General features: G+C 36.4%; 1 protein-coding gene across 1 annotated transcript in view; it reads right to left on the bottom strand.

Annotated features, from left to right (window-relative positions):
* Positions 1–405: 405 nt before the first annotated feature.
* SLC44A5 (solute carrier family 44 member 5) overlaps positions 406–15,085 on the bottom strand; it is a 58,193-nt gene continuing 43,513 nt past the window's right edge. The window contains exons 15-18 of the mRNA XM_023731121.1: positions 6,924–6,994; positions 6,714–6,802; positions 3,798–3,882; positions 406–810 (exon numbers count right to left, since the gene is read on the bottom strand). Of these exons, the coding sequence (XP_023586889.1) occupies positions 698–810; positions 3,798–3,882; positions 6,714–6,802; positions 6,924–6,994 (358 nt within the window). The 3' untranslated portion in view covers positions 406–697. The remainder of the gene's footprint in view (positions 811–3,797; positions 3,883–6,713; positions 6,803–6,923; positions 6,995–15,085) is intronic.

The raw sequence follows: 15,085 nt of genomic DNA on the forward strand, positions 1-15,085 counted from the left end.
ATGACATTCTCAACTCAGATTCAGCTTCACTATAAATATAATTTCATTGAAGAAGAATGGGCTATGAAGTTTCCACAGTAATTTTGCCCAGTAATGCTCCTTGTGGAACCTGTATGACATTAACATCTACATGTTGGTTATGGACTGGAATTACTTACTAAAATATACTTCCTAGGGAACCATCAATACATGTTTAATCACAGTTTAGAGAGTTGTCCACCAGCTTGAACAGTACTAATATAACCATAGCACCATATTTACAAATTTAGTACCATATGCTGGTTAACTATAAAATCAATCTTTTTATGGCTAATTGATTATACATTTATAGTGCTTTCAAAAATTGCCTGAATATCCTTTACAAATATACACTTATAAAAGAAAGGCTATCAAAGTGCTGCCATGGGAAAGAGCACACTGAGTTATAAAAGTTATTAAAACACTTTCGGCTAAAGAGTTAAAAAAAAATGTTTGACATATACACTTGGCTCTTCAGCTGAGACCACAGTCTATAAAGTATCCTACTTCACAGAGGCTACCGTCATCAAATGTCCCACTCATCAGATGGTACCAGCTGCTGACTATTTAGAAATAAGCACAGAAATTTCACATTACCCCAAAGCACCATTTTCAAATTGCAATTGGCTTAGTTTGCAAAACGTCTACTTAAAAGCGAGTGGCACTGTTTGGAGCTTTTCTACTTATTCTGCTCCCGGGAAACTAGTTGTTTCTTGATCAAAATTCCGTGCAGGCTAGGGGATATGAAGTAGGGTTTTTCTGTAGATCCATCATTTCTTTCCAGATCTTCACCTGTATATGCAGCAGCCAAAGCAGGCAAAAGCAGCAAGCAGCAGCAGAACAATTATAGGCATTTTAATAAATTGGAGAATCGAACAGGAAAAAATCAGAGAGATCAGTGTTAGAAAGTCAAGTATAAGACAAATTAGTGCAGTTCAGTTGCTGATGTTGGGCAAGGTAAGAAGTATCAATCTCTGCCAGGAAGCACCGAAACTTCCTAAATCCCACCCACTCCAAAACAGGTTTATATTGAGAGTTTAAAGAGCAATAAGATCTTTCATGTCCTTCCAAAAGTGTTTCCTTTAAGTTCTGTGACTGTTCACTTCAGAAACATATCAACTATTACATCCTCTGGGATGAGGCTGAATAAAGAGTGTATTACTCCTGTGATAAACGCAGACTAATAACTGAATTTCTGAGTTTAAAATCATCATCAATGGTAGTCCACACCCTAATGTTACAGATGAAGAAACTGAGGCCCAGGGAAGTAAAATGACTCTCCTGAAGTTGAAGGCTCTGGAGCAACCCAGTTCTCCTACTTAACTGTAAGGCATCCTGTCCCAAATCCTTGGAGTCTGCCTCAAATTATATTTGAAAGCTATACTAGTCTGTTTTCTGACTTCTGTAGAAATATTATTCTCCTCATATTCTGTAATATTAATATGTAAATTTATCTCCCTGCTTTGTTTAGGCTAATATTAACATGAACATGTGTTCACTGAGCACACACCTGTTGAGTGGTTGGAAGAAAGCACCAGAATTATTCTGAGAAGCAAGGGGAAGCAATGAGAAGTTTGCACAGAATTAAAAGTTTCCTGTAGATACATATAGTTCATGGCAGATAGTATCTATTAATAAATGTATAAATGCAAACTGATTATTTTGAGCAGTAGATTAAAAACAATTATATGTTATTTTTTGCCTTTATTTATTACAGTATACATAAAGAATAAGAAATAGCATATGAAGACCATGTAGGATAACCATAGATTCACAGGATAAATCTAAATTATTTTTCATCATATATTTTAGGGAATGGTTGGTTACTGGTTTAGTAGATTTTTATATTAGATCTCACAGTGACCTTCCTCACATACAAAATGAAAAGCTAGGGAAGGACCATGATAACCATGGACTATTTATGTTCTTTTGTCCTTAATCATATTTCTATATCTAACATCATTATTAGCCTGGAAGTATTGGTAGGCAGCCTAGTCTGGATCACATTAATAATCATCCACAACTATTATTTTTCCCATCCAGGGACCAGTAGGCTCAGTGCCTTGTAAATTAAAAATGTTCTATATTTTTATAAAAGAAGTATTTAAAAATCACTTGTATTTTTACAAATACCAGTTTTCTGGCAGCCAAGATAATAGGATATATAAGATGTTGCTCATAGTAACAGTTGGGGAGAGAATAGAAATCCAGTATGGTTTCCTTTGATCTTTATTATAAAAAACAAGAGTCTCTGAAAGGAAAGGATTCATGGTCAACATACAATGTGTTGCATAAAGCTAAAACTGCACCTGGTTTTCAATGAGTTTGGCAATTGATTAATAAAGATGGGTGGAAAATATTTCTTAGTGCCCACATTTAAAATCCACTGCCAACTTAAATACAATTTGCTACGGCTTCGAAAGACTAGAAACCGTAGGTATCTGAACACTACCTGTGATGTATCTTGTGAGACATCTTCAGTTACGAGAATTGGAAAGGGCTGATCAGTAGGATCTGTAAGTATTGCTCCCATGATTAGTATTAAAGATGAGAGAAGAGATCTGTTGCGTGTTTGAGAGCCCTGTCTTTTCTACCCCATACCTGAGCTGTAGTTTGCTCATGTGGTATTTTCTAGATGGTTTTTCCTAACAAACAATTAAGGCACAAGGAAAAGATCATACAATCCAGTGCCATTTACAGACAGTCAGAGGAAGAACAAACTAGTGAACTCAGTTCTCCCAATTTCTTCGTCCAGTTATTAAAAATTGATTTTAAAATGGGCAGAAAGAAAAAACCAAAAATGAAACAAAACCAACAAACAAACCAAAAAAACGTCAGGCTATTTTCTAATAGATTTTGACTTAAATGTATCTCCATTCTGTTATGTTCTCTCCTGAGCCCAGCATGAAGTTGGTGCTGAGGGTTACTCTAAAAAATAAACTGTTAGTTTTATACAAGTGGATCACTCAATAATGCCTTGTCATAGAATAAGTTTCCTCTGCTTCTCTTAAGAGTAATGTGCCCAAGGAATAATCTTTGGGTGCTTAGTTGTAGGGCTAACAAGTTCTGTTCTTTCACCTGCTGAACCCACCTTCTCTAGGTTTGCCAAGGTGAGGGCTAGATGAAGCTAGTGAGCAGCACTAGGTTCTCCAGGGCTTTTAAGATGAGGTACTAAAATAAAACATATCCATTCTGTGTGCGTGAGTTGCACATACCACACAGGGGCACAGTGTATAAGTTAGTGAGGAAGCACTTAAAAAGTGTTATAACTCTAAGAATCAGAATTGACCCAGCCACCTCCTAAACCTGCTCTTCTCTGAATCCTACCCATTTGTTACATTTGTGTTACATGATGTGATTCGACCCCATGTGCCTTTAAAACCATTGTCATTTTGGCTTTATCAGAATCTGTAAACTCCCTCCTCAGGAAAGCTAGTTTCCAAGGACCAATTATGTCCTCAGTTCTGTTAACAAAGCACAACAGAAGCCCGTGATTAATATAAAGTTTAAAATATTAAGAAATGAAAAAATAATTTCATGCTAGCACCATGCCATGAAGCCCAAGATTCCTTTCATAGCTGACTCTCCTGTGCTTTGCGATCCCCCTTCTCTCAGCTGTTAAAGAGCATCTACTAAGCAGTATCTTCTTAGAAACAAACAGTTTTGCAGTTGCAGCCAGGTCATAGCAAATCCACAAGCCAGCTATGGACATGGGTCTTAACCTTTTCATCATTTCAGTTATACCACTGAGGGAGGGAAAACACATACTGAATACTTACAGAAACAAATGAAAAGTGTATCAACACACATTGCATAGACGCTGAAGAACCCATGTGCAATTAGGAAAGATCCAAAAATAACAGTCTGTAAACGGGCAAAGAAGAAAACAAACATGTCATTGACTTTGTCCAGAACAACAACAATGCAGCTTTAAATGAAAGTCACAATGAGAAGGCTTCGAAGTACTTTGAGGTGTAGGAAAAGATTTCACTAAAGAGACCAAAAAAAATAAAAAATAAAAAAAATTGAATGATAATGATTTTGCTTGCTTTGTGCTGAGATTTAGGTGGTGCAAATGATTAACGTGCTCAGCCGCTAAACAATAGGTTGGAGATTTGAGTTCACCCAGAGGCACCTCAGAAGAAAGGCCTAGTGAACTACTTCCAAAAAATCAGCCATTGAAAACTCCATGGAGTGCAGTTCTACTCTGATACATGTGGGGTCACATGAGTCGGAATCGACCCGATGGCAGCTGGTTTTGAGGGAGTTAGTGGTTTAGTGGTAGAATTCTTGCCTTCAACGCAGAAGACCCAGGTGTAATTCCTGGCCAATGGACCTCATGCTCAGCCACCATCCATCTGTCAGTGGAGGCTTGCGTGTTGCTATGATACCAAATAGATTTCAGCAGAGCTTCCAGGCTAAGACGGATTAGGAAGAAAAGCCTGGTGATCTACTTTTGAAAATCAGCCAACAAAAACCCCATGGATCACAACGGTTCGATCTGCAACCAATATGGCAACAGCAAAGGACTGGGCAACGTTTTGATCCATTGTGCATGGGGTCATCACGAGTTGGGGGCCAACTAGACAGCAGCTAACAACAACAGATTACCTGTCCATTTTTTTTACTGCCATTCCCAAAGCCTACCAAAAATATCCCAGATTTAGGATCCTGCAGATTCTATTCACTGAGGTAGTAAAGCATAGGAATTAAGAGCAGAGAATACCTGGGTTTGAATTACAACTCAGGAACTCACCCGACAAGTTACTTAACCTCTCTATGTCTCTTGTATAAAATTAGGAAGGGGCGGAAAATGTAATAACAATATTTATAACATATGGATTAACTGAGTTAATATATTGTAATGGATACTGTGGGGCTCTGCTCTGCTCCCCCTAATCCTCTGCCCCAGCTATTGGGAATATAGGCTGCTGATGACTCTGCTATCTCCCTCACTGGGAATTGCCTGCACTGTCGAGAACTTCCTCAACCAAGGTTACACCCCTATCCATGGGGCAGACCATAGCCAATGACTGCCTGATGCAGGGATACAAAGACCCAGACCCTCTGCCAGAGTGTTCTGTAGTTATGTCTGAGGAGGCCTCAGTTGTAACTGCATTGTGGGTCAGCTTCTCTGCTTAGTCGTGCCATCCTCACTTTCTTACAACTGTATCCTGAGAAGGCTAAAAAACCTTCTGAAAGCAATGATGTCTGCATGTCTCAGAGGTTGTTTCCAGGAAACCTAATCTGTAAAACGGGATGGATCTTGCCACAGAATAAGACCTAATAACATTAGGTGTCACTATTATTTCTCATAAAAACAATGATTGATAATCTAAATGTCTCCTTGTAAGTTTCATAAACCTCAAGTGTAAGAGTATATTTTATATATGTGATTATATATAGTTACATATATAATTTCAATTTTTACATATTTAATTATATAGCTAATAATTAAACACCAACTTAAGAAAAGTTGTAACTTAAATTCTGGGAGTATTTCTACTATTTTATGTGATTGGAGAGAGTAGATGTATTGCAACTCCAAGGTTTATATGTGAACAATTACATGAATGGAAATTTCCATTTAGCAACAGTTCCTGTAAAGTGTGTCTTTATCAGGAAGGGTCTCTTCTACTGGATGTTTGTTCCATTTTCAAAGGATCTAGGGCAGAGGGCTTCTCTCTGGCAATTTCACTTGGAGGAGGGAGGATACGTGTACAGAAGTTAAGGTTACACAACTAGACCGAAATGAAGCATTTAAAATGCAGGCAAGCGAACTATATGGAGTGTAGACAACTCATGGTGAACTTGAAATCTCCCTGAACTTTAGAAACATGTTTTCTGGCTCTGCATCTGACAAGACTTAAAATCCAGGCAACGCAAATTGGCCTGAGTCAGGACTCATCTCACCTTTTCAATCTAAAAAATAGAAGGAACAAGCAGGCCAGATCGTTCTGAATCAAGTTTAGTTGTCTTGAAACAAGATCACATGGAAAAGAACTCATGCATACACGGAATTTGCTCCCTTGATGCCAAAATCATGTGGGCACAATTTTATCAAGGCAGTAAAAATCAGTGGTAGAAGTGTCACTAATTGTGACACTAGGTTGACTGATAAGTCAGTCACAATAGTGAGTTCAGTCACCCTGTGTCTGGAGACTAAGAATGACACTAAATAAAGATCTTATTCTTTTATATACTTCATCTCTTCAAAAAAAAAAAAAAAAAGTTCAATAATGATCAAGTTGTGAAACAAAAAATAACACTTAAGAATATACCAAAAATATAGTTGCAATGACAAATAAAACTTAACTAGGAAAAACAAGATATTTTAAAACAAAGAATTCTGTGTTATCTATAAGGTTAAGTATAAACCTTTAAAGTCCCCCCACCTACCAATATCAACCCACTCCCAGTTATATCCTATAATGTAACCCAATCATAAAACACGGAAATTTGGAGTGCACGTTTTGTCACTTAAAAATGTTTATACCAGCTCGACAAGAAAATCCTGCCTAGATTATCTCAACAAAGAAAAATTTGATATGCTTAGAAAAAAACCCATCTGTTTAAAAACTAGATTTAAAACTACTTCCTATGGGAGTACTCCTTACAGCCATTCATTCTCTGTTATTCCTTTTAGTTTTTTTTATTTTGCCATCTCTGATAAATCATAGAGTCAACGTTCTTACCAGCATAGGTACCCAGTAATAATTTAAAGACGTTGGCCCTGTTAAAATCATCGGAATTCTTTGTGTGAAGAGTAAGAAGGCCAGGATACCTACGTTAAAAAGGCAGAACATGTATGTTATGCATTTGCAAAGGAAGATAACTCTTTGAGTAAAGCAATTTTTCTAAGAATCTGTTAGGATTTTTATTGTTTTAATTATATTATTACTTACCTATACTCCCAGCAACTAGAATTTTCCCTAGCAGTAGCACAAATTCTGTAACTTTATCCATAACTGCAACTCTGTGTATCAGAAAAAAAAAGAAAGAATAATTTTGTTTTTTAAAATACATTTGTCACTTGAAATTTACCGGAGTAAATAATTAATGAGTTCATTTTGATGTATCTTTGCTGAAATTTTATTTGGCAATGGTTAAATGAAAGAAATGAAGGTAGAACCCAGGGATGAAGTTCTGACTTATTTTTAATGAAGCAAACAGAAGATGGCATTGTAGGGCTGTCAGGTGCCATTGGTGATGTCAGCCTGTCTCTAAACGAGGCCTACAGACACCCTGAATTCTGAGGATGCTGTGTTTGTTCTCTGATTTTGTTCACTCAGGTTCTTTCAATTTTGCTATTGTATAGAAGGGGAAAATGGCCAGGGGCAATATGATAATGTGATTTATCAGGGGAATTTCTTGAGAAGAGGAGATAATAAAAATGAACAAATGCCAGTGGGTATAAAGATGCAGGTAGATGATGGAAGCAATCATTTGAAAATATGAAGAGAAATTAATGATGTGAGAGAAAATTTAAATCTATTAAGTGAAAGATAATATTCATATCAGGGGTCTGGAGCAAGACAGTAGCATAAACAGCTGCATGCTCCAGTCCCTCCACAAAAACACCAAAAAAAAAAAAAAAAAGCCTTACAGACAAACAGAAACTGGCAGAACCTACTTTGTCAGAACTCTGGAAACCTGTCAAAAATTACAGCAACTAAGTGAATGCTGAATCAAGAAAAAGGAAACACACAAATGACAGGAAAGTTTTAATATTCTACTTGCTTGTGCCACAGCCACTCCATGGCTTGGTGTGTCCATCTTAAAGCAGCAGTGGACAGCACTCTCAGAGAGGGATCCTAATCTCTGGCTCTAGACAGAGCAGAGCAGACTGTATCCACACATTATTGTGTATTTCTGTTTTAACTTGTCTGGAGGCTGCCTGAAAGACTGAAGCAAAGCACTCATCTTGATTTGGCCTGTCTTGGCGATCAAGCAGGGCTGAGAGAGCAGGCAGCCACCTAGGCCTTCGATCACCTGTCACTTCCTGGTGTTAAAGAGTGCCATCAAGGTATACAACAGATCCTTAAAAACTGGAAGGAGAGGACATGGAAAGTTTCTTCTGGAAATCAAGGCTTTCAAAAGCACCATGTATATGGGGGAATTGAGAAAGCCACACACATGCCCAGTGCAAAACGCTCAGAAATTACCTGAAAAGACCCTACAACTTTACCTAGTGCTGATCCCTCTACTCAGTGCAAGCCTGGCTAAGTGTTGAAAGAGGGCACCAGCAAAAAGACAATTTGCAAAGACTGGGAGAGGTTTGTTTTCCCCTGTCATTCAACAAAATCTCTGTCAAAAGACTAGCTGAACACAAGCTAAGAAATAGAGATTTCAGTGTCCACATACAACCAAGATGGCAGTGTTTGCAAATAGTAAACAAAAAGATAACTACAACCATCAACAATTAGAACAAAACAAACCAGCAATCCCCTGGGAAGGCGAAGAATCTAATTTCCAGAGTTACCACATTATAGTATTCAAATGTTCCAGTTTTAATAACAAAATTACAGGCATACAAAGGAACCAGAAAGGATGGCCCATTCAAAAGAACAAAATAAAGTGACAGAAATTGTCCCTGTGGAAACCCAGATAATGGACTTACTAGACAAAGACTTTAAAACAACAGTTTTAGATATATCCAAAGAGCTAAAGAAAAATATGGACAAAGAACTAAAGGAAATCAGGAAAAAATGATACAGGAAAACCAGAATATCAATAAAGAGATAAAAATGTTAAAAATGAACCAAAATGAAAAACTGTACCTGAAAAGTACAATAACTGAAATAAAATATTCACTGGAGTGGTTCAACAACAGATTTAAACTTGTAGAAAAAAGAATCAGTGACTTTGGAGACAGGACAATTAAAATTATCAAGCCTGAGAAGCAAACAGAAAAAATAATGACTTGTGGGCACCATCAAAGCAGGTCAACAAACCACATTATGGGATTCCCAAAAGGAGAAGAGAGAGAGAAAGAGGCAGAAGAATATTTAAAGAAATAATGGCTGAAAACATCCCAAACTTGATGAAAGACATGAATCTACACATCCAAGAAGTTCAATGAACTACAAGTAGAATAAACTCAAAGAGATCCATGCCAAGACACATTCTAATAAAACCCTTGAAGACCAAAGATAAAGAAGGGAGTTTGAAAACTACAAGAGAGAAGAGAATCATCACATGCAAGGCTCTTCAATAAGATTAAGCACCGATCTCTCCTCAGAAACTATGGAGGACAGAAGGTAGTGGGGTGACATATTTAAAGTGCTGGAAGAAAACCACGAATTCTATATCCAGTCAAACTGTACTTCAACAATGAGGGTAAAATTAAAACATTACCAAAAGTTGAGAGAGTTTGTTACCACAAAACATGCCTTACAAGAAATGCTAAAGGGTGTCCTTCAGGTTGAAATAAAAGGACACTAGACAGTAACTCAAAGTTGTATGAAAAAAAATAGATCTGAATAAAGATAATTTCATGGGTAAATATGAAGGTCAGTTTTATGGTATTTCTGTGTTGTATCCAGACTTGTTATATCCTAAATGATTTAAAAGAAATGCATAAAAATGATTATAAATTTATCTATAAATTACATCTTGTGTAAAGATGTAATTTGTGACAACAATGACATAAAGTGGGGGAGGAGACTTATAGAAACAAAATTTTTGTATGTTATTGAAGTTAGGTTGGTATTGATTTAAACAGGTTGCTATAAATTTAGGATGTTAAATGTAATCCCCATGGTAACCAGAAAGAAAATACCTAAAAATATATACACAAAAGGAAATGAAAAGGGAATCAAAATGGTTGACTACAAAAAATAAACTAAATACAAAGTAGGCAGTATTGGAGGAAATGAGAAATGAAAAAGACATAAGACACAGAAAACAAATAGCAAAATGGCAGAAGTAAGTCCTTCCTTATTGGTAATTACTTTAAATGTAAATTGATTAAACTCTCCAATCAAAATCAGAGATTGACAGAATGCATAAGAAAACATAATCAACTATAAGCTATCTGTAAGAGACCCACTTTATATCCAAAGACACAAGTGAATTGAAGGTGAAAGGATGGAAAAAAAATTCCATGCAAGTCGTAGCCAAAAGAGAGCTGGGGTGGCCATATTAATATCAGTTGGAAAATCAATATACCACTTTCTATAATGGATAGAACATCTAGACAGAAGATCAGTCAAGAAATAGAGGATACGAACAACACTATAAACTAGACCTAACAGACATGTGGAACACTCGACTCAACCACATCAGAATACACATTCTTCTCCAGTGCTCATGTATCATTCTATGAGACAGACTATATTCTAGGTCAAAAACAAATTCCAATAAATCTAAAAAGATTAAAATCATATCAAATATCTTCTCCAACCACAACAAAATGAAACTAGAAATCAATGACAAAAAGAAAACTGAAAATTTCACAAATATGTGGAAATTAAACAACACTCTATTAAACAACCAGTGGATCAAAGAATAAATGACAAGGTGAATTAGAAAATACTTAGAGACAAATGAAAATGAAAGCACAACATACCAAAAATGATAGGATGCAGCAATGGCAGTACTTAGAGAAAAATTTATAGCTGTAAATGCCTACATTACAAAAAAAGAAGAAAATAAATAAATAACCAAAATTCACAACTTGAGAAAGTAGAAAAAGAAGAGAAAACTAAGCCAAAACTACTAGAAGAAAGGAAATAACAAAGATTAGAGCAGAGACAAATGAAATAGAGAATAGAAAAACAATAGAGAGAACCAACAAAATCAAAAAATTATTTCTGTGAAAAGATCAATAAAATTGACAACCTGACCAACAAGAAGAAAAAGGAGAGATGAAATAACTACAATCAGAAATGAAAGTGGTGACATTACTACCAACCCACAGAAATAAAAAGGATTATAAGGGAATACTATGAACAATTCTACCAAACAAATTAGATAACCTAGATAAAATTAACAAGTTTCCAGAAACAAACTACCTAAATTGACTCAAGAAGAAATAGAAAATCTCAACAGACTGCTAACAAGGGAACAGACTGAAACAGTAATCAAAAGCCTCCCAACAAAGAAAAGTTTAGGGCCAGATTTCTTCACTGTTGAATTCTACCAAACATTTAAAGAAAAATTAACACAATCTTTCTCAAATGTTTCCAAACAATAGAAGAGGAAGGAATACATCCTAACTCATTCTAGGAGACCAACTTTACCCTGATACTAAAATGAGATAAAGACATCACCAGAAAAGAAAACTACAGGCCAATATCCTTTTCCCTTATGAATAAAGATGCAAAATTCCTCAGCAAAATACCAGCAAACCAAATCCAAAAGCATTTTAAAAGGATTATACACTATCACCAAATACGATCTCCCTAGGACTGCAGGAGTGGTTCAACATAAGATTAATACACCACATAAATAGAACAAAAGAAAAGAGCCACATGATCATCTCAATTGGTGCAGAAAAGGCATCTGACAAAATTCAGTATCTTTTCATGACAAAAACACTTGGCAAACTAGAAATAGAAGAGAAATTCTTCAACAGAATAAACAGCACTTACTAAAAACCCACAGCTAACATCATACTCAAAAGACTGAAAACTTTCCCCTAAGATCAGGAAGAGATAAGGATGCCTGCTTTCACCACTGCTATGCAACAAGGTACTGGAAATTCTAGCCAGAGCCACCTAGGCAAGAAAAAGAAATAAAAGTCATGCAAATCAGAAAGAAAGAAGTAAAACTATCTGTATTCGAAAATAACATGATCCCAAAGAATACACAAAAAAGCTACTAGAGCTAATAAATGAATTCAGCAAAGTTGCAGGGTCTAAGATCAACACACAGTCTATACATTAGCAATGAGCAAGCTGAAAATGAAATTAAGAAAACAATTCCATTTATGATAGCATCTAAAAGAATAAAATACCTAGGAATAAATTTAACCAGGGGAGTGAAAGACTTATACACTGCAAACTATAAAGCATTGCTGAAAGAAATTAAAGACCTAAATAAATGGAAAGACTTCACATGTTCATGTATTGAAAAACAATGTTAAGATGTCAATACTACCCAAAGTGATCTACAGATTCGACAACATACCTATCAAAACTCCAACAGCCTTTTTGGCAAAAATGGAAAAACCAATTTTCAAATCGATATGGTACTGCAAAAGGAGCCCTGGTGGCGCAACAGTTAAGTGTTCAACTGCTAAATGAAAGGTCAGCAATTCGAACCCACCAGTGGCTCTGCAGGAGAAAAGACATGCCATCTGCTACCATAAAGATTACAGCCTAGGAAACCCTATGGGAAAGTTCTACTCTGCCCTATAGGATCACTATGAGTAGGAATTGACACAACAACAAAAGCAACATGGAATTGGAAGTGCTCCTAAAGAGCAAAAATAATCTTGTAAAAGAACTAAGTAGGAGGACTCACACTTCCCAATATCTAAACATAGTATAAAGCTGCAATAATCAAAACACTATGGTGCTGGTATAAGAACGGACATATAAACCAATGAAATAGAATTGGGAGTCCAGAAATAATCCCATACATCAATGGATAACTGGATCTCCACGTACAGAAGAATGAAATTGGACCCATACATCACACTACATACAGGTTATAGGTAGTGTCCAACCTATGATGGGGTTCTGTTCCTACAACTACTCCATCATAAGCTGGTTCTGACGTAAGTCAAATACCTTATTTTTTCTTTTTGATTTTCATTATTATTGCCTTTTATTATCAGTATCTTTATAAATCTGATCTTTATTTGTCTTTGGGAGTTGGAAACATTACATCTGAGAATGGTAACATCAGCAAATTGCATGCTGCAACAGTGTATGTAGTACATGGTACTAATGATAAGATGTATACAAAAAAAAAGGAGAATGGTCCTAAGTGTGATTCGTCGTAACTCAAATATGTCATAAGTCGGGGACTACCTGTACAAAAATTAACTTAAAATGGATCAATGACTTAAATATAAGAATTAAACTTTATAATTATTAGAAGACAACATAACAGTAAAGCTTCAAGACCTTGTTTTTGACAATGGATTCTTAGATACGACACTAAAATCATTAGCAACAACAACAAAATAAATTGAACTTCATCAACATGTAAAACTTGTGTGCATCAAAAGACTATCAAGAAAGTGAAGAGACAGCCTTCAGAATGGGAATAATATTTGGTAACCACATGTCTGATATCCAGAATATATAAAACCTCTTACAACTTAGAACAACAACAATGAATGCAACTCCATTCTTCTTCAATTTTTCATTTCTAGCATAGTAGACCATAAGATTGTCTGATTCAAAATGGCCAGTAGCAGTCCATTTCAGCTCACTAATGCCTAGGATATCAATTTTTAAGTGTTTCATTTCATTTTCAACAATTTCCAATTTTCCTAGATGCATACTTTGTATATTCCATGTTCCAATTATTAATGGATATTTGCAGCTGTTCTCATTTTGAGTCGTGCCACATCAGCAAATGAAGGTCCTGAAAGCTTGACTCCATCCACGTCTTTAAGGTCAACTCTACTTTGAGAAGGCAGCTCTTCCCTAGTCGTATTTTGTGTGTCTTCCAACCTGAGGGGGTCATCTTCCAGCACTATATCAGACAATGTCCCCCTGCTACTCATAATATTTTCACTGGCTAATTTTTTTCAAAAGTAGACCACCAGGTCCTTCTTCCTAGTCTGTCTTAGTCTGGAAGTTCAGCTGAAACCTGTCCACCATGTGTGACCCTGCTGGTATTTGACTACTGAAGGCATAGCTTCCAGCATCACAGCAACACGCAAGCCCCCACAGTACAACAAACTGACAGACCCTTGAACATCGAGTAGCTAAAGCAAAAGGAAAAAATGATGAAGTTAAACAGCTGAACAGAAGATTTCAAAGGGTGACTCGAGAAGACAAAGTAAAGTATTATAATGACAAGTGAAAGACCTGGAGTTGGAAAACCAAAAGGGAAGAACATGTTTGGCATTTCTCAAGCTGAAAGAACTAAAGAAAAAATTCAAACTTCAAGTTGCAATGGTGAAGGATTCTATGGGCAAAATATTGAACTACCCAGGAAGCATCAAAAGAAGATGGAAGGAATACACAGAATCATTGTACCAAAAAGAATTGGTCGACGTTCAATCATTTCAGGAGGTAGCATATGATCAAGAACTGACGGTACTGAAGGAAGAGGTCCAAGCTGCACTGAAGACACTAGAGAAAAACAAGGCTTCAGGATTTGATGGAATACCAGTTGAGATGTTTCAACAAACAGATGCAGCACTAGACGTGCTTACTCGTCTATGCCAAGAAATTTGGAAGACAGCTACCCAGTCAACTGACCAGAAGACATCCATATTTATGCCTATTTCAAATAAAGGTGATCCAACCAAACGTGGAAATTATCGAACAATATTATTAATATCAGATGCAGGTAAAATTTTGCTGAAGATCATTCAAAAGCGGCTGCAGCAGTACATCAACAGGAAACTGCCAGAAATTCAAGCCGGATTCAGAAGAGGACATGGAATGAGGGATATTATTGTTGATGTCAGATGGATCTTGGCTGAAAGCAGAGAATACCGGAAAGATGTTTACCTGTGTTTTATTGACTATTCAAAGGCATTCGACTGTGTGTATCATAACAAAGTATGAATAACACTGTGAAGAATGAGATTTCCAGAACACTTAACTGGGCTCATGAGGAACCTGTAGTTAGTTAGACCAAGAGGCAGTTGTTGGAACAGAACAAGGGGATACTGCATGGTTTAGTCAGGAAAGGTGTGCATGAGGGTTGTATCCTTTCACCATACTTATTCAGTCTGTATGCTGAGCAAATAATCTGATAAACTGGACTATATGAAGAAGATCATGGCATCAGGTTTGGAGGAAGACTCATTAACAATCTGCGATATGCAGATGACACAACCTTGCTTGCTGAGAGTGAAGAGGACACGAAGCACTTACTGATGAAGATCAAAGACAACAGCCTTCAGTATGGATTACACCTCAACATAAAGAAA

The sequence above is a fragment of the Trichechus manatus genome, unplaced genomic scaffold (genome assembly GCF_000243295.1).
Source record: "Trichechus manatus latirostris isolate Lorelei unplaced genomic scaffold, TriManLat1.0 scaffold00003, whole genome shotgun sequence".
NCBI lineage: Eukaryota > Metazoa > Chordata > Mammalia > Sirenia > Trichechidae > Trichechus > Trichechus manatus.